Raw genomic sequence first — 21148 nt, forward strand, 5'->3', positions numbered from 1 at the left:
AATGCTGTTTCCAGCTCCAAATTCTCAGCAGAATATATTGAGTGCACACATATACCCACGTGCAGCAGTGCCAGGAATTTCTACAGGAGTACAACCTTCTCAAAAACAGAGGCATGAATATGTAACAAAGGGAAGGATGAAGTGACCCAACAGTCATCATGTACTATTAGAAAGCAACCCTATGTTCGAGACTGCTTCTCCCACTACATAAACAGGGAGGTGACTATTAGAGAAACAGTGGACTACATCCAACACAACAGTTTCTGGAAAGTTAAATACAAATTAAGTAAAAGCACTTCACTAGAGATCTGGGCCTAAACTGTATGGCAAGAAACCCTACAGTTCAAACACAGTTTCACACAGCCTGCACATCAAGTCACTGAGAAAAACAAGTCATGAAATATCCATCCTCATTACTGTTTAAATGACAATTCTGGTGTACTAATTAAAGAAGAATGTCCTGAAAAATCCTCTTCTAAAGTACTCTGACAGAAACACCATCAGGCCAATAATGCAAAATGCATCCAAAATACCATGACTCAGAAGGAAGGACCCCATTTCATGGGTAAGTACCTTCTGGTAAAAAGTCAACACATACTTCCCAGTTTTTAAATCTGGCTTTTGCAGGGACAGAATTACAGCCACATTATCATCAACAAATCCCTCATTTGCTTCCCCTCTGTTAGCATAAACAGTAGTAATCCTGCTATGCAGAAACTTGTCCACCTTGAAGTCTGTTCCTGTGTACTCTTAAGGCTTTCTATACACAGCTACTTTGGGAGATGCCTAGTTTTGTCTATTTCAGTCACCTAACAAAGCTTGAGTCCACCTGGGTCAGAGGAGCTGCTGATCCCAAAAGTGTGAGGCTTGTAGACTTGTCCATGACACTGCATGCCTGTCTAGATCACAAAACACAAACACATATTCAATCAACTATGATAACAGACACAGCTGACCCTCAAGGACCTGTTGTGCACAAAGAAAATAACAAGGCTTTCAAAAGATAGGAAGTAACACTACTCAAAGAAGGTTGCAGACAATTTTCTTATTAGCACTTACTTCATGTTAGACCCCATGAAAAGAGAGTTCAGTGAGAAGTTCTTTGTTTTAACAGTGCCAGGAACTTAATCAGAAATACAAAATTCTGGCCAGCATCATACTTTTTCGTCAGAGTATGTTAATGACATGAGAATCTTCAGTGCCTTTCCTTATCAAATAGAAGTGGCACTTCATGCAGGAGAGGTACTGATTGGGCTGTACTCTTTGGAGGCTGATACAGCTAGAGGCAGTGAGCAACTTGAAAAGGTTTCCCAGCTAATGAGAATGCTGGTATTCATTGATGTCCTCGGGAAAATGATGATGTTGCAGCTAGGGATCTTATAGAGGGCAGACCAACAAGGAAGCTTATCTTTCAAAATAGTTCCACAGGCCATGCTTCTCCGGGGACACCCCCTTGTCGCGGGGGAGAAGCTTGCGTGCCTTCATGAGGTTGTGTGCTATGCTGGAGGTGTTATGTGCCTCCGGTAGGGTCTCCCATGCCGGACAGATCTCAGCTGAAGGGTCAGACAAAGTGTGTTCATGGGCAGCATGGACTCACTAGCCCCCTGGCAACCATCCTAGGAGAAGGACAACTCTAACTCCAAACCTGGGCAGATGGAGTTCCCTTAGCCCTGTAAGGTCACCCATCTAAGAGAAGGATACTCTAACCAAACCTACGACCTGAGGTATTCGCTGTCACCATCCAAGCTCACTAGGCCGTGGCAGATGAACCTTAGGAGTAAAGGGTGGGGCCAGTTCTGTGCACGCTGTGCCTCACCTGAAAAATCCATTGCGCAGGCTTGAAGGGTTCACCCACATTGCAAAGCCCTGTAGCAACAGGCAAGGGTCGAAAAAGGCAGGTGATAGGAAGCAGCTGGAAGCTGCAGACCCAACCCTGCATGCAGGCGGTTCAGGATATTGGTCATTTGAGACTTGGCCCCAGAGATGACAGTCTCAGGAGGCAGCATTCTGAACGACCAAGCAGACTTTTTTAAGGAGAACACAGCTTGGTCCACATGGAGAGGGGCCTGGGAAAGGTGGCCTAACCAAAGCTCATCTCCACCCCCGGCTGGCTAACCGTGGCCAACAGGCATCTTATGATGCAGTCAAACAAAGACAAAGAAACAAAGGCATGCACCCGTCTCCAAAGGTGTGTAAGGAGACTTTCCACTGCACATTTTGCAACTGGACTTGCCTATCCGGCATCGGCCATGTTAGCCACTAGCATGCTTGCAGCAAGTAGTGCCCTTCCCAAATCTTCATTTGCGAAGCCTAGCCATGATGATGACAGGCCACGATTCCGCAGAGGTCGCTGCTTTATACGCAGTGCATGACCTTCCTTCCCCCCTCTCCCAGTAAGCAAAGAAGGAGATCAAAATACTTCAGCAGAAACAGCGAGGAAAGGGGCACAACCTTGTATTTGTTCTCTTCACCTCTAGACAAAGGGTCTTAGATAATGGAAGCAAGGAGTCACTCATTTTTGCTTAGTAGACAAAAGCAAATCTTTAAACACCTGGCATTTCTATGTGAACATGCCTATAATAACCACCAGTACTTCAACAGAGTTACTTTACAAAATCTATGCCAATCCATAATGCCAGTGTATCTTAGCAATGCATCCTCAACAACATCCAGTGGTACAGACTCCTCTTCCTTTGCCCACCACAGGATTCCTTCAGACCAGGGAAGGCACTAGAGTCACTTGCCTGAGGCTGAGGAAAGAGGCCATGAACTGCCAATATTGTGCATTAAAATGTGTATGGGGACCTGTGGCCCAGCCACAGGATGGGACACTTAGGGACACAGCAAGAGTCAAGGGCCCCAGACTTCCCCGGTCTTAGACTGTGAGGGTATAAAAGCCCTGGGGATTCCTTTGTTCAGAGTCCTTCCTCGAAGGCACCAGCATGAGCTGGTATTTTTTTATTTAGTTAGTGTACCATGATTAAATTATTTTAAGGATCTAGATGTCTGAGACACTGCTATGGGAAGCCTGGGGTTGAGGGGGTAAGGAAACCTGGTCTGACAATGTGAGTCAGGGCAGGGGGGGTGGGGGTGTAGCTGCAAAGGGACTTTGGTCCCAGCTCAGGTGGTGCAACAGGGATTGCCAGAGTGGCTCCTCTGGTCAGATTGGGAAATTTCCTTAACCCTGTACAACATGGGAGGTTTTTGCTTAACCAAAATTGCATTCACTGTAGGTAGTTTTTCAGCTTACTTCTCCAAGTGTAGTAGCTACAGGGCCCTTCTGGTGTATGTTCAATACATACTACATACAAATAATGTTCTGATAGTTTAACATAATCTGAAGCAAGGGAGCTTGACTCTCCATCTTCACCTTCAGTTTGCATCAGTCAATTTGGTTTCCAAAGGCAAATGCTTCTAAGCCTTTCTTTAATCAGTGGACAGAATGGCTGCCAACCACTCTTACTTCTCAGTGCCCAGGCAGTCAGAACTCCTGCACCACCTGGGGACTGCCTGACTAACCACACAGAATCATTTAGGTTGAAAAAGATCTCTACAATCATAAAGTCTAACTGTTAACTCAGCACTGCCAAGTCTAGCACTAAACCATGTCCCTAAGCATCACATCTACATGTCTTTTAAATACCTCCAGGGATGGTGACTCAACCACTTCCCTGGGCAGCTTGTTCCAATGCTTGACCACACTTTTAGTGAAGAAATTTTTCACTTGGATCCATTTCCACTTGTCCTATGTTTCAGAAGGTTTGGGCCTTCTTTTGACTAAACCAAACTTACTTTTAATGGAAAAACCACTGAACAGCAGAATTCATTTCACCCTAAGCAAAAAAAGGTACAGACAGGGAAGGTGAAGGAAAGGAAGAGATAGGTCTCTGTTCATAACTGAATATGCCTGGTATGTCTGTTGTTGATTTAGGCTCAAAGGTGTCTGTCAGAAACAGGCAGAGATTTAAAGATGTGTAGGGTCTTCAGAAATCCCGAGGAAACAAGGTGTGTGTGGGGAAATCCACACTGGGACAAACCAAGGACAAACACTAAGCAAAACACTAATATCTAGAGAGAAATGCTGGCAACATATTAAAGGAAAGAGCTGTGCCTAAAGCCAGATGGGAAGAAATAAAAGGAAAAATACAAGAAAGGCTGATTGACAAAGCACTAAAATGCCTAAGTATTAGAAAACTGTCTGGGCAAATGGTGAAGGAACTAGGTCTACCAGTATTGGACAAAAGTGGCTCCTTTAAAGGTCACAGAGGAGGAAAAAGCAATCAATCAGGCTAAGAATACCAGTGAGTAATTTCAGAAGCCAAAGATAAAAAAGGTAAAGGTGACTAAACAGTATTGTGTGTTAATTATGTGATAGAATCAGTTTGGATCAGTTAAAATAAATAAATAGGGTAGACTGAATGGGCAATAAGGAATTTCACTGCCAATGGAATTAATTATGTCAGGATTTAAGCTGTATCTGACATTAAGGAGGTATTCTTGGGAAACAGGTCTTCAAAACAAATCTCTATATTTAAGTATGCTAAATATAGGAAGTCCTCATTATTTCCATGTGGCTTGATTTCTTTACTAGTCAATAAAATAAATAGGTGGAGATGTAGTATAAATTCTGTTTCAGTAATTTGTCTTGGATTTAATGATCACATATTGACTCAGAGAAAGAAAGCATAAAATCATTCTATAATTCACAGCTTTCATTTTAAAGTGTATGTTTTAGCAAGCTAAGAGAAGTCTACAGAACCAAATTTCTCAAAGAATAAGGTGTGGAGGAGGCTTGGAATATTTCACAGAATCATAAAATCATTGAGGTTGGAAGGGACCTTTGGATGTCATCTTGTCCAACCCCCCTTCTGAAGCAGGGCCACTTTGAGACAACTGCTCAGAACTTTTGAGTATCTCCAAGGATGGAGAATCCACAACACCTCTAGGTAACCTGTGCTCATGTTTAGTCACCCTCAGAGTAACGAAGTGTTTCCTGATGTTCAGTAGGAATTTGTCATGTATCAGTTTGTGCCCCTTGTCCCAAAGTCAAGTTTGAAGTCAAAAACTGAAAAAAATAGCAATAGAAGCCAAATCCTTCCTGAACCTCAAACCAGGGGGAAAAAAAAGACATAAATAATATTAAGTAATAATTAAAAACCCAAACAAACAAGCAAACAAGCCAGAAGGACAAGCAGATGAGGAATTTTAGGTAATAAGTTTCAAATTTTACTCACTAATTTTGATCTTCAAGCAACATCTCTCTTCTTTGCATTTCTTGTTGTCTTTTTTTAACTTCAAGTCTCTCTGCCTACAGCATTAAAAACAGGAAAACATAACTGATATTTCCCATAAATGAGAAATGAACATTGATTATTTGAATTCCAATGTTTCAATACTCTATTTTATAAAAGATCTATAGCAGCAGTTGGGTACAGAAGTGACCCAATCTCAAATTTAGAAGTGTTCAGTCAAGACATCTGTTTAAAATGGAAAATGACGTGGTGCTCCTAGTAGATCAATCTGTCCAAAGGGTCTTTTGAGCCTTCACAGTTCTCATGTTGTAGCCCTGCTGGGGACCTCTCTTGGTACATTGGTCCTAGTAAGAAGGTAGAGGACCCAAACCACCGCACCAAAGCACATGATAATCCAGTAGCACTGACAGTGCAGTGATATGAGTACATGTAGCTTCAGGAGCACCAGATATTGGCCTGCTGAACACGTGCTAAGACAAATGAAAGTGGGAGAAATCGGTACTTAGCCAGTGTTATTTTGCCTCAGACACCATTCCCAGTACAAAAGTCAACCAAATTCTTGACACATACAACTCCTTTGAAAATCTGGATAAAACAAATGATTAAGTCCTTTCATATAAAATTGCACATAATTTCCAGTGAAAGGATCATCTATGCTGCTCAAACACCAAATTTAAGTAGAATAAAACATTAAAATAAAAGCAAAAGTTAGTGAACTTGCTGCAACAACAATGTGTATTTCAAGTTAAATTCCAGTCAAAAGGAGGCCAGCCAAATCTTTGTTCTGGCAGGCAGGCTGTAGATAGGTCAAATGTGAAGAGCAGTCAAAAGGCAGATCTGTATATTAAAAGCACAGATTAGAAATCTCAATTTGAGATTTCAGCCTGCTACACTTTGAGCATAAACTCCCACACTGCAGTTGGTGGGGGGATTCTCGAAGTGTTCCCAGCGAAGGATCACAGCAACCTGCATGTGGAGGAAAACACAGACTCAGGACTATCACTCTGCTCCTCAATCATCCCCAAAATTAAAAAATGTAATGGTTTGGTAACACAGCAACCAGTCATTCCTCTAAACAAAGTACCCTGGAAATTTCAGGCAATACCTTACAGAGATGAGAACAGATGTGCAGGTGAGAGTGGTGTATTTGGCCAGAGAGCCAAATCAGGGAGAGGATACTGTATCTGAACAGAGGTACTGTGCAAGGGCAGGTAGAACAAGGTGGGGGAAAGGGGTGTTAAGAACAGGGCTGAAATCCCCACCTCCATAATCTTCTTCCTGTTCTGCAATAAGAAAAGTTACAATTCTACTGGCAGTTACTCTATTACTTTGCCTTCAGTGACTTCAGGAGGGGTATTTTTTAATTGGATAAAGAATGACTGTCTGGAAGAGAATTGCAAAACAAGTGCAAATTCCTCCTTCACATGCACTAGATTAAGAAAAAAATCCTTTCAGATGTTTGCAAACAGAAAAAGAGCCACTATGCTGTGTGACGATATAAACTGCTGGAAGGCAAATGACTTCGAAGTTACTTGGAAAAAGGCAGTAAAAAATATAACAAAAGGAGGAAGATGAATCTCTGAATAAGGTGTCCTGTTGTTCAGTCATTTCACATGCAGAGACATTGGTAGAATGTGTGATGTACAAGTGCAATTAAAAAACCAAACTGTAGTAAGGAGCATCACTTGCACAGTATAGGTAAAATTTGAGAGTGTTTAAGGGATATCTTGTTTGCTCCTAACCACTCCACCCATAGATGACTTTTTAGGCAAAAACTCACACCCATTTATGTAACTTTACAATTTACAGGGAAAGAAAAGGAAAGAGGTAGAAATGAAATCTCACAGCTTCTACTGTGAAGCTGACCTAGACATCAACCATAGCTCCCAAACCTTTCCACAACACTACCCAACACTAGAAGCTGACACCTTCACCTCTGAAAAAGCAGTGGATGTGGGATTCATCACCATATTGCAAGGCTCCTGAAAGTTCAAATCCAAAGATCATGGGAGTTGTTGTGGTCTATCTTCTAGCTAGAACAACACAGTGATATTAACTTCAATAAATACAAACCTTCAGTATCATCTCTGTCTCCCACTAGAAAAAAAGAATGGGAATATCCTGCAGCTATTCTATCACCAGAATGGTATCTGAAGAAAACTCCAGCATCTTGACATCACCCATTTATGGCCTGTGTGACTGTTTTTCACTCTGGAAGTTTTTACCCTGGGGTCCTTACTTAGGATGCATACAAGTGACAGGCAACAGAACTGGAACATTCCCCGGCTAATGACAATCTACCAATAGACATTGCCAAAGCACTGTACATTTGGCAGCATCTTCAAAAACAAAGCCGAGAGTGGAACAGCTGTGATACTGAAGGTAAACATGTTGAAAAATATTAGCAGAAGGTCTGTAAAGTGCCTGGTTTTAACAAATTCCTGAAAAAAGGGCATTCATGCTGATTAACACAGTCAAATTAAAATGCACACAATTTGATAAAGAGTAAAATGCAATTACAGCTTATCCTAAATAAGACAATTCCTAAAGAAGACACAACTGTTTACTGTGTAAGGTAAGAGCAAAACATTGGATTAGGTAGAATTACACTGAGTTTTCTCACTTCAATTTTTTTGAATCTTTTAACTCACAGTCAAGACTTAGACTGTACATGGAAAGGACAAAGGCAGGGTAAAAGTAACAGGTTGAATGGCAGGAAATAGAAATATCCAGTGCACCAAAGTTATCCTATTTTATGTGCAGCAACAATGCCAAAAGTTTAAAAAACAAGAAGCCTGATATCAAACACTTATTTTCGGGAGAACTTTGAGAGTCTTTCACCCAAAATACACAACAGAAGTGTGCTGGTTTAAAGGCGAACCAGCAGGGGAAATGAACTCACCACGAGAGAGATTATAAGTCAGAGCTAAAATTTAATAATAATATTACAATAAATACACTGACACAAAGGGAGATTGCTTTCAACTCACAAAACCCAGCAGTATAACCCAGTGTCCTGGGGCACAAACCCAAGGGGGTTTGTTTGCCCTTGTGCTGAGACCCCTGTGGTCCCCCCAAGTCCAGAGCAAAAGGAAGTGAAAAACCTGTTGGTGCAGGCGAGGGCTGTAGTCTGGTCAAGAGTGGTGGTCTCCTCCTGTCGAGGTCCTGCTGCTCCTCTGGATCCAACAAGAAGTTCCTGACGTGTTCTTACCCACCACTTATGTACCCTCAGGGAGCACTCAGTCCCTCCCCCTGGGCGGGGACTCACAGAGTGGGTGATTAACTCTGAGAGCCATGGGGTATTGTTGAACTGTTGATGGCCCCTTAGCAGCCACGCCCCCTCAGGCTGAGTGTGAAGGTGCTAATGGCTCCCTGGGCAGCTGCTGCTAATGGTCCATTGTCCTTGGGGAATGAATAGAGGGGGTAGAATACACAGCTTTGATCACCCCCACGCAGTGTTAACTGGTCCCTCCTGCTCAACTAGGACAAGAAGTTATGGTTCAGTCTGCTCATAATCTGTGATGGGAAGGGTTACACAAAAGATACCAAATTGCAGACTACTCCTAATAAGAAAATAAAAAAACCTACTTCCCATGTACTTCTATACTTTCTGCAGATCAGACACACATCTCAGCACCAGGGACAAACCCAGAAATTGGCCATTTCCTGCTAACATTACCAAGTCTTTTTCAAACTATTTCAATCAGCTCACAGTAACTCAGAGTTAATTAGCTCAGAATACCCAAACTCATGCAGTCCACATGAACAAACTACAGCAGTCTCACAACAACCTGCCTGTCATGGAGCACATGGGAGACTTGAGTATCTGTTCACACAAACTGGTCCTGTGGAGCACAGAATGAAGAAGCTTTCTTCTCTCTGAGAGCTGGAGAGAAACAAGGTAGACGCCAAGTACATTGGTATTCCAGCACCTAATAACCTCATGGTTAATTAAAGAATGACAGAGACAGGGAGGTAGACTCCTACAGATGGTAAGGCAGACCTTACACATTTAGGCACTGCTTTGGCAGACACACAGTTTCCTCTGTTCACAAAGATAATGGGAAAGTGGATGCTGCTTTTTCCTGCAAAACCAGCATTAAGGCAGTAACATAAACAGATCCTAGGTTCACAAGCAGCACTGGCCTACATCATTCTTACAATAAAGTAAGAACTGAGCTGAGTGTCAGCACCCATTCTAGTCATTGCACATTAGTCTGTAGGGCTTCACCATTCATGTTTGTTGGCAAAGTTGCTCTCCAGCTGTGAAAGTTCCAGGGCTCCTGCTGATAAATCTGGCTAGCTATTATCTCCCCTCAGAGTGTCAGACAATTTGGTTTTTATTGAATGAATAATAACCTTGAGCAAAAAGAAGGCCTGGCCAGCAAGAAAAGACGGCTTGTGAATTTGCAGAAAGACATGCTCTCAACTGATGCACTGCAGGTGCAGTTGAATACACATCTATCACTTCAAATAAAAAGCTCCTTTCTTGTGGGAACCAGGACCCAACATTGGTCATACAGTACCAGTTCCCTAGGACTCCTCTCATCCTCAGCTCTTAAGAGCCTTTCATCTGCAGGCAGGATGAGACAGTCAAACTGACACCTTTTAGTGGCTCTCCAGAATGCTTTTCTTAAAAATAAGGTTGAATTTTTAATACATAATCATCTTCCAAGAAGAAATCTTCATCAGCTCAATCACTACTGTGGAAGACAATCTGAATAAACAGATTCAGATTAAGAGTTCCTTTTCGTGCTACTCTGTTTTGTTTGCTTGCTTTTGGGTATATTTTATTTAGTCAAATTAGTCTGTTTTACAAAGATGTTTGCCATGATGTTGCATCCTCCTTTAGAAGAAACTGATAGTTACAGTTTTACTATCTACATCTATAAAGATTTTATAATCTGTGAGAGTGAAGGGAAGGAAATTAAAGAGTATGAAAACAAAACGGATGCATCAATATATTTTCCAGGTGTAATTAGAAATTATATATATAGCAGTCTTGTAATATTTTTCTTGTCCAATTCCCATGGTCAAACAACATATTTTAAATAATTAAACTATTGTCTGCCATTGTTATCATGACTGCTTCTGGAGCTTTACATGAGCTGGTAACCGTTAATGACATTTTCACTTGATAATATTTACTGGCCCTGTGAGCTATTGTGTATGGGCTTATCCCCCCAAAGTAATAGTGTATGGGCTTATCCCCAAAGAGTAATGCTAAGCACTGAAAGACTGAGAACAGACTAACCTGGAGGCAATTGCAGTTATTTTTGTTTATGCATGCCCTTGTACACCAACGAGTACTGACGATTTTTTAATTAGCTTTCAACGTTTAGTTTCTGCACAGAAAATCATTGTTACTGTTGTGGAGACAAACCTTGCAAACCTGAAATCTCCCTTTCTCTCCTTGTTATTGTGCACATCAGTATCATGTTCCCCCTCTTTTCTTTTTTCATTTAAATTTCACATTGCATAATTGAGCACTACTTGATTGCCACCAGAGAGATACAAATGAATTTTTACAAAAGTGTTGCAGCACAAAGAATGAAAAGATGCTTTGTGAGAATAACTGGAAAAAGAAAAGAAATGCAAAAAAAAATCAAAGAAAATTTGAAAGCGAGCTATCATTGGTGCCAGTGTATGGAGATTATTAGAAGGGAAAGTGATCTGATATATTAGCAACACACCTGTGTGGGCAAGCCCCAGAGGGGCTACACTGACCTTTTCATGATTTGGATGGCTTTTACACCATGACAGGCTGGATTTTCTAGTATTCTTCTCATGTGCACAAGCAGTTATAGATTTCTATAAGGTGTTTGTGCCATCTGCCACAACCTAATCTTAGAGAGAAAGCTTATACCAAAGTGAACCATATAACCTGCATACACAATGTTACTCCTAACCTTAGTGTTCTGCCTTTTTGCTAACTCTTCAGGATAGATGCAACCGAAAGGCTAGAGTTTCTGAAGAGCCAAAGGAACACTCAAGCCCCAAAGAACACCAGGTCAGACATCCTTTAGTCAGCTACAAAGAGGAGAAGGACTGGATTTCCTATTTCGTTGATGCCATCCACGATTACCACTTAATTTAATTAGCCTGTTCCATGCAATTCAGCAAAATCAAGCATTGAGACACCAACTCTGTTATATGGCTCTAACTTTGCAGTAACCAGGTTTACCTTTTCTCTCTGGATTGCTTTCTTTTTCAGGATTTCAGCTTCTTCAGCTGCCCTTTTTGCTTTTACATATTCTTCTCTCTTGTGCTGTATGACATAAATATAGGAAATTATTTTACATATTTTACATATCATAAGGTAACTTGACTACCGCACTGTACATCTTTCACATCTAAAGTGTTCTTGGGGAAAGTTTCCAGAATTTCTTCCTTAAAATGAGACACTAAATAATGCAGGCTGTGCAACAACTACTCCAATATTGGCTCTAAGAAGGCTGAGAAATCTAGGGCTGATAAATGGGCATCCATGCAAGGAATCACACAGCTGATTGATAACTTACAAGCATTTATACCTCTTATAAGAGGAACAACATTTCCACATAAGCAGACGATAGGGTGGTACATTGATCAATTAGTCGAAGTGCAGGCAGCATGCCGAAGGATACAGCAAGGCATATAATTGGTTTTACAACTGCACTGGTTATTATTTTCTATATGATCTGTGATACAGATTGCTACATATTTATGGACAGGTTTCTTATTTTCTTCGGTGCAGAACATTTGTTTCTGATTTCCTGCTGCTTTCTTCAGGTTTCATGACTTTCTTTGATCAAGCAACTCTGAGTTCATTTTATAGTCATATGAAATACTTCATGAAAAGCTTTCTTTTGAGTTCTAAAACTAAACAAACAAATTTATTCTTACTGACCTTTTTCTGGTATTTAGATTGCATGAGCGTCATTTGCTGTTTCTGCCTTGCTTGAGCCTCTGATTCTTTTCCACCTAAAAAACCCCAAACATATAAATTGCATTTTGTATGAACATTTAAAGTGCAAATGCCAGTCACTTCAGAACACAGCAATGTAGCAGATTGGATGTATGCATATACAGGAAATTTTTCATAATTACAGTAGCTGTCTGATGTTAAAGAGAATAGATAGGAGACCTTTTTGATCATTTTATTCATCCATCAAAAGCACTTGCTTCTTATTTACAGAGCATCCACTGTATCATCACTCTACCAACGAATATGTCCCTACAGTGTATGATCAGTTTACTGAGGAACTATTCCATTTTCAGAAAATCAGTCATGCTTTGCAGGTGAGTTTTCATTTTCAGATCCAGCTATCCCCACCTTCGCTCAATTTGTCACAGACATACAGAGTCAGAAATTCTATTGCCAAAAAGTTTATCTTTTATCAAATTTAGGAACTTGGACTCTGACATTTAATGCAATGCTATCTAATGTCTTGGGGCTCAAAGAAGAATCCCCATTCTGAAATAGAAGTCAAACTCTTTTCCCACAGACCTCATATTCATATCCAGGTAGCAGAAGGTGTCCTTATTCAAAGACAGGTTCACTTTTGAGAACATCTAAAGTTCTGGCCATAAAGTTAAGCATTCAGTAAAAACAAAAAAAAAAATCCACAAACAAAACAAAGCAAAAACCATCCACACAAAGAAAGTGATACTAGGGCTTAAGGGATGGAGGACTTCAATTTTATTATTCTGCTCTACTATTTTCCAAAGTATTTTCTTGCTTTGGGAAAAGAAATAATTCATTCCCTCAGTTGCTGCAAAAAGCAGCCCCTCACTCCATTCTGAGGATGGGGACTGTATTTTCCCCTAGTGTTTTAATGAGAAATTCCCCTCTGTATGACTCCTAATTTGATAGAAGCAGCTGGACCAATCTGTGCTACCTGAGGTTCCTGATATCCTGGGCTGCATCAAAAGCAGTGTGGTGAGCAGGTCAAGGCAGATGATTTGGCCACTCCATTTCATGAGACCCCACCTAAGGTGCTGCACCCAGCCCTGGAGCCCCCAGCGTAAGAAGGACATGGATCTGCTGGAGTGAGTCTAGAGGAGGACCTTGAAGATGATCAGAGGGCTGCAGCACCTCTCCTATGAAGACAGCCTGAGAGAGCTAGGGTTGCTCAGCCTAGAGAGGAAAAGGCTTCAGGGGGACCTCATAGCAGCCTTGTAGAGTACCTAGAAGAAAACTGGAGATGGACTTTTTGCAAGGGCATGTAATGGCAGAACAAGGAGGAGTGGCTTTAAACCAAAAAAAGAGAGATTCAGATTAAATATAATGAAGAAACTTTATACTATGAGGGTGGTGAGGCACTGGCACTGGTTGCCCAGAGAAGCTGTGGAAGTTCCAGCTCTGGCAGTGTTCCAGGCCAGGCTAAATGGGGCTTTAAGCAACCTGGTCTAGTGGGTGGCATCCCTGCCCATGGCAGGGGGGTTGGAACTAGATGATATTTAAGGTCCCTTTAGATCCCATCCATTTTATGAAATTAAGATAACTATACCAGATTTTTCAGAAGGGATCACTCTTGTCTAAAGGTAGCTTTCTCCACTTACTAATGAAAGGTAACTAATGTTTAGGTGCTTTTGTGAGGTTCAGTGAATGGGAGATCAATTCCTTAAGTGCGGCAACATTTCTACACACAGAAATAATTTCATAAGATATGTTCTCAAGAAAGACTGGCCATACAGTTTACAGGCAACTAGCTTAGGTTAGCTACAAGCATACAGCTGGCATTGAGTAGAGTGACTTCTTCCCGTATCTAGAAAAAAAAAATGCTACTAAACAAGTTTTTAAACCTTTTGGATGCTTAATTTTGCTTTTTCCTCACCTTTTATTAACAACACTTCTTGTGTGCACTGTACTTTCTTTGCATGTACTGATGAACATTGCCTCTAAACAAATATTTTTCCAACCATTATTAACTATTGCCTGTAGCCTTTCAGTCAGGTTTAACTCATTCAAGTTGGCTTGGCTGTCATGTGTCAAATGTTACACTGCAGTAAGGGTATGTCGTGACTGGCTGTGTATAAAATGATCAAAAAGATTTGTTGCTTCACTCATTGCTTATGGAAGAGGGTGAAACTTGCATTCTTCATTGCTCTCATCTCTCCATGGTGCCTGAAAGTTCAGTCAAATAGTACAGACTTGAAATCCAGAATACTTATTTCCCTATGGAAAGCATGAGTGTTAAGAATCTTCAACTTCAAGAATTCTCTGGTGATTTGGACTAGATGTGTAGTCCCTTAAAATCACTCTGAGAAAACAACACATGATACTTTTTTACCTTAATGAGTACCTACAGTGGTGAAATTAGAGATGTCACTTATATTTTTTCTCCTTCCTTGAGCTCTCTTCAGCTCCAAATTTGTTCCTGTGGGAATGATAAGATCTAATAATCTTTGCACCTTACTTTGTTGCAGATGCACTGAATATAGTGCCACTGTTTCAGTCTCTGTGAGTCTAAATGACAGCTAGACAGTGACTGAAGGGAACACATTTTCTTACTCTTTTTTTTTCCTCTTGATTTCCTTTTTACCAAGAAATTTTCAAATGCTGTGGGGCCAGAAGAAGCTAAGACTCCTCACAACCTGTTACTCCAGCTTTGACCCACAACCTTGGTCATGCAGCCAGCCTGCACACATTCTACGTAGACACCATACACCAAATTTCTGGTTTCACATTTAACTTTCTCCAGCGAAAAGCTCTGTGTTCCTCTTGTGACAGAAACATGTCTTCTAGGAACTACTCATAAGAAAAAAGCAGATACTATGCATGAACTCACAAAGACCATGTCTGGCCACATAACTGCACATGATGGTGGGAATACAGAGCATTACCACCACTGCAAACTGACTCGGGATGCAGGGCAGAACATGTGGGACCAGTATCACCTTGATCTGTGTTGGAGTAAGCTCAAATGCCTCTATCTCCCACCTACTATTTATTTTTATACACAGTATACCACTTCAAAGTTATCATGTGTAGCATGGCAGAGAAAGAACTTAATTTGCAAGTCAAGGTAGACAATAGCCTGCACCGTGCACCCCAGATTCTCCCATAACCGCCAAGGGAAGGAAGGACAGCTCTAGGTTTTTAAAACTAATAAAGGCATCATTATAATAATTCAATTTGCTAGAATTAATTCTGCCCAATTTTTATTAGTTTCTCAAGGTCATGTTCTATATGGACGACGCTTTAAAGTTGTCTTGTCAGCAAGTTTCATCAGCTCTCTCCTACCTTTTGTGCCAAAGACATTAAAGAAAGATACTAAAACAAGATAGGTCTGAAGACTTGTACTTGAAAAACACTTGTAATAACATTCCTCTTGCTTCAACACAATCTGCAGTTCTATTCTCTGAACAAGATTTGTTTTGAGTTGAGTTGGGGTCTTTTTGTCTTCTAATTCTTTTTTAAACTACGTCTTTTTTAACTACTTTAAAATATCACTATATAAAATATTTTATAGTTGTTGCAGCTGAAGAGATCTCATACAGTTTCTCTCACCTGTCTAGAAAAGATGTTGGTTATCTTAGTAAACACATCAGTTCAGTTCACGGTGACTTAAGTTCTTCTGGCTTTTCATCCTGTTTTTCATTTCCTTATCTTTGTTGTTATCTTTATAAAATTGGTAATACAGAGCTTCATGCACATTCAGCCTGCAAATGCTGAAGCTGCAGGGATCACTTCTGCCTCTTCAAGAGCCAGCAGTCATGAAAGCACACCTACTAGACCCTAACACAGAGGAGTTTTGTTATGGTCTCCAGCACATGCTGTCCATCTTCACACTAAAGCCAAGCATGTGCACCCTCAGAGACATTAACAATAGACAGTGTCAACATCAGAAGGGACAATCCACCTGTTTTACCCAAATTTTAGTAAAGATTTTCTGCTCTGATCTCAACAGACTTCTTGAGTGACAATCTGTGGTGTTTTGTTTCAGAAACATCTTCATTGCCATGACCATCAGGAAGCACAGAACACATACAGTAGGCTTCTGTTAGCCTTTATTGACACTGAATCTCTTTAATAAGTAACATGGGAGAAAAAGTGCAAGATGACTCATTTCCTGGAAAACAAAATTTTGCAATTCACAATTACTGATTCATGTCTTACCCAGTCTCTGTGGAGCCAATGTGATTGGCCCTGGCCTGTGCTCTTCTTTCCACCGCTCCAGGTCATCTAGCTCTTTCTTTGCAACTGAGCAGGCATAAAAAGAAACAAATATATGGAAGTTAGAGAGAATACTAAAAAACAGGCCGTATTGTTAACTGCATGTAAACCTGAAGACCATTAAAGGAACAAACTTATTCTCAAGGGGTGCAGACCCCCCTGAAGAGGTTACTCAGTCACTTCAATGATCAGCTAACATGACAAACATTTTCCCTAACTCAAGGCCATAATGCTGAGCAAACCCTAAGACTCGACTCCAAAAGCAAAATGAAAAACAGCCAAGGGACTGCTAACAGACTGCTTTTAAACCTCTGGGAACCTGTAGGTAAATGTCACAGTATTTAGTCTTGCATGTAGAGCAGAAGTTTTTAGGATTAAAATGTTATTTCTGTATGGAGGGAAATGCTTGTGGTGTAACATTGCCCAACAGGGAAATGAAAAGCAATTTCCCCTCCCAACCACATGCTCTCTAAATAAAACCAAGAGGAATTCATGAATCAGCTTCAAATTAAGACACTTTAACATAGGTGTCCACATGTGAGATGGGCAGCAAGTTCCCAGTGTAGTCTATGGAAGTCAATACAGCCAGGGTGCCAGCCATATGCTCTAGGATGGCTGGTTGATTTAACTCCTCTCTGTGAGAGACAAAGGAAAAAATGCAACAGTTTCTTTCAATAGGAAGGTCAAAAAAACCTATTGCAAGAGAACCTGTGTTTTACATTATTACTTCAGTTGCTCTAAGAGCTCATTTCACTCTTCCTAACCAGATTTCATAATGGCTGGCTATGGCTATCAGATGCTAACACCAGCTCTCCTCTACGAGGATAAAGCCAGTACCTGGGCAAATTTCTAAAGAGACCCAAAAGAGACATCAGCTTTTTATTTCACCTTTAAAACAAGCATTTAGGTAGAGACTGCATTCAACGAGGTCCTACTTCTGCCAGTATCAAAGACATAAATACTTTGTGTGCTTCAGACCTTACATGCTGCTGGCACAAAGTGAAACCAGATCTTTATTAGAGCAGCAGCACCTTTACTGTTAATGTCACAGTCAGGTCTAAGATGATCTGCTGCTATTCATCCTTCCAGAAGATTATGGTTTGGTTAAGGATAAGCCCATTTTCTTTCTTTCAAACAGGAAATCCAACCCATACCATCCTGCTGGTGACGTATTTCAGCCAAACTCACAATGTTTGAGAAGACAGGATTTTATTGCATTATTTCTTTGAGGGCTCAAGACATGAGAAGTGCTGACTCACACTCCTTTAGCTTTTATATCTTGCACAAATCAACGGCCAAGAGTGTAAGACTGCAGTGATCAGTCACCTCTGCATACAGAATTTATTTCACAACTGACTCTGGCTATAACCTTGCCAGTGAAAGATTTCAACATATGTCTGATCTTTCTGGTCGAGGTTCAGGGTGCTCCTGCTTAGCTACTTTCATCAGCAAGACTCAAAGCAAACAAAAAGTCAGTGTATATATACAGGTACTTTCCATCTAAAGTGACCTTTTCTGGCTTCACTAAAAAGGCCACCTACAATCCTTACATGCAGCAGATTCAAGAAACAACAGTGGCTGTAGTTGCTTTTGTTTCCACAGAGTATATTTTCAAAAATATTTCTTATTTATATTTTTTGCTTCCTCCTACTGAACAGAGAATGTTCAAAGTTCAAGGTTCTCCAGTATGAATTCAACCCTGTAAAAGCTGGATAGAGCTAATTCCAGCAGTCTTGTAGAAGCCATCTTGAACAACTCCAGCACTGAAATTACCAAAACCCTCCTCCTGAACAAGATTTATTCAGCATGAAATGTAGCCAGATGAGGAGTCAATCTTCAGAAAAGCTACATGATGATGGAGAATGCTCATAGTACTCGCTTTACTGTCACAGCTGCACATATAAAACCATTGTAAAAATGAGAATAAAAGTTGCAAAAGCAATAAAATGAACAAACCCCTAAAGTTATTCAAGTAGAAATAATGTATTACCGTATTAGACAACTCAACTTACTCTGCTGCAACTGTTTTCTTCTAGTTTCATTTGGAGTGACCAAGACATACGGGCTGGCACTAAAATGAAAGAAAACACTCTTATTTTTCCTGTTTACACAAAACCAGGACTAGAAGGCAGTTCCTTCATCAGCAAAGTCTGTTTTCTGCTATTGTAGCAAATAACTTCATATAAAAACTGGTATTAATTCTGATTCAAGTCTTCAGGGATTTTTGGTAACTACTCTAGAAATACTTGTATTTGGAGCTGGCAGAAGATACCAAGGATAACATTTTCAGAAATGTTTATCATCGTCTTCGCTGTTCTTATTCAAGTCTCAATCTAGACTGCTGACCTCAAATCTCACGCATTTCAAATGAAATCACTTCATTGAATCAAAATGTTTCCCAGTAGACCACTGTCTACTGGGAAGAACACTGGGGCTGGCAGTTGCACCTCATACCCTGAGAGTGCCAAGCACCTCATGGATTTAAGCAGTCTGCACAAAAGTTGTCAAAGGAGTGTGCAAAGTCATACTGTTTTTGATGGACCCAGGTGACTTACCCTCAGCCTGAGCCTCAGTTTCCTTGTCAGCCTTTCATTTTCAGGCACCAGGAATTCCTTGGGCCTATTCATCTTGCTGTCATGGCTAAGGTGTGACTCACTGAATCAGGACAAGGGACCTGTTTTGCTAGACTTAATTCAAAATGCAGTTGCTGTCTCAAGGAGCTATCAATCTCATGTGACAGCAAAGAGGCAAGACAGGGTTCAGAGTGTATTAAGAGACTCGAGGTGATCAAAAGAGTGATGAAAACATGTCAGTTCCACTTGGAGAAGACAAAGGGTTTTATCTGCATGGTGTATTGCGTGGGCAATTTACGTGCTCTGGCTCAGCAGAAGCTGTGCCGCGGGGGTGCAGGTGCACCAGAAATGCACCACGCAGCAGTTGGCCCCATGTGTCAGAGCAAGCTCGCATGTCTCTCGGCAGGGTTTGATATGCACGCGTGGGCACAGATATTTCATTGCGGGGAAAGCCCAAGTTGAAGAGTAACCAACAAAGAATAATGAGGGGTGAAGGCTGAGGCTTTTAAGGAAGGGCCACAGGGGGTGGCTAGAGGACAAGCTAAGAAGCGGAGACAGCACAGTTGGCTGTGGAAAGTAATGAAACAATGAGATCCAATACTAAGGCTTAAAAGGGAAATGAAAATCATGCAGAGAGATCAAAGTGCCAAAAGCTGCCTGCTGCCCTATCACTGTAACTCAGGGTTTGGGAAGGAGAGTATTTATATCCAATTACCTCTTTCTCTTTGAAGACTTATTCTAGGAAGATGTGGATTAATTTATGAGATTAAACTAGTAAAGATAGAGTTGTGAGCTTTAATGGTGCCATTTAATATGATCTCTTCTCTTCCTGCCAGCATACTTTGGTGCCCCTGAGACAGACTGTTCTTCACCTCTTCAACGAATCCCAGACCCTCAAAGGCAGCAAGCAATGCCCAACTGCAATCATTACTTAAAAGAAACTTTGACAATACATATCACTTATGGCATAACATTTCCCATCAGTGATGTTATTTCAAATTTTTCTTTATATGAGTGAGTAGTAGCATTTACAATTTATCCCAAAATGCCTTTAAGAAGCTGCTGCACATTTTATCTGTTTCAAGACTTTTTTAGTAGCTTTTGCTGTTGTTTCAGATATTAAGATCATATTTCTCTCCAGTTCATATACAAAAATTATTAAGTACATTTTACAATCCCTCCCTTCCCTTTGGCAGTGATAAAAATGGCTGAAGTTGTGGGTTGCAAGGCTACATATTTTCCCCTCCCAGAAATCAACCAGTGCATCTCAGACATCACGCTGTTTCACAGCACTAGGGGGCAGAAGAGTTTTTATACCATGTACTTTGATGACTTTAAACAGCATTTGTTTAGTTGCTTTGCTTTAAATTAGAATCAAGTTTAAAAGAAAGCAGAGACCTCTACTTGTCTGAACACATATGAAAAAAATCACTGCATTAAATCTAGCCCCTCGTGCCAGAATTATTTCCTTTATCTGCTTTTGTCTTTTGACTGGAAGGTTGAGAGTCCAGGATGTCAGGTGGGGGCCGCTCTTCTGACATCTGACCATGGCCTCACCTTCAGAAACTCAGAAGGACTGTACGTGAAATATAGCAAAGATCAATCAGTTTACAAAAGGGGTAGAGGTGACTTTATATTTACCATCTGTTTTTCATAGAGCAGATTAAGAGTCATTGTGGTTAAAAGAGTGGTTAATGTAAGGAAAAATTGGTTTGCACATTACTGAAAGAAAGGCAAAGCAAAATAAAGTGAGAATGCTAAGTCTCCAGTGGGGAGGGAAAGGGAGAATAGGATACTAACTTTTGTTTGTCTTTTACCTAATGCTTGTATTACACACTTTGTATTTATACTACATACTTTTATTTAGTCCAAGTTATAAGAGAAAAAAAAACAACAAGGAAAAAACATAGCATTATTGAGTTTATTCAGTTTTACAGTGTTCACCTTGGTCTCTGGAAAGATATGTCAGAGTGTACCTTTAGGTACTGGGATCAGGAATGGGCTTAAGCTAAAGGAGGGTAGGTTTAGATCAGATATGAGGAAGAAAACCTTCACTGTAAGGGTGGTGAGGCACCAGAACAGGTTGCCCAGAGACATTGTGGGTTTCCCGTCTCTGGAAGTGTTTACAATCAGCCTGGATGGGACACTGCATAGCCTGGTCC

The 21148-nt window shown here is 40.7% G+C and overlaps 1 protein-coding gene across 1 annotated transcript in view; it reads right to left on the bottom strand.

Moving 5' to 3' along the window:
- The window catches only part of EPSTI1 (epithelial stromal interaction 1), a 51231-nt gene that overhangs the window by 21238 nt on the left and 8845 nt on the right, over positions 1 to 21148 (bottom strand). The window contains exons 2-6 of the mRNA XM_071550622.1: positions 18426 to 18484; positions 16357 to 16440; positions 12142 to 12215; positions 11437 to 11520; positions 5235 to 5308 (exon numbers count right to left, since the gene is read on the bottom strand). Of these exons, the coding sequence (XP_071406723.1) occupies positions 5235 to 5308; positions 11437 to 11520; positions 12142 to 12215; positions 16357 to 16440; positions 18426 to 18484 (375 nt within the window). The remainder of the gene's footprint in view (positions 1 to 5234; positions 5309 to 11436; positions 11521 to 12141; positions 12216 to 16356; positions 16441 to 18425; positions 18485 to 21148) is intronic.

The sequence above is a fragment of the Pithys albifrons genome, chromosome 1 (assembly GCF_047495875.1).
Source record: "Pithys albifrons albifrons isolate INPA30051 chromosome 1, PitAlb_v1, whole genome shotgun sequence".
Taxonomy (NCBI): domain Eukaryota; kingdom Metazoa; phylum Chordata; class Aves; order Passeriformes; family Thamnophilidae; genus Pithys; species Pithys albifrons.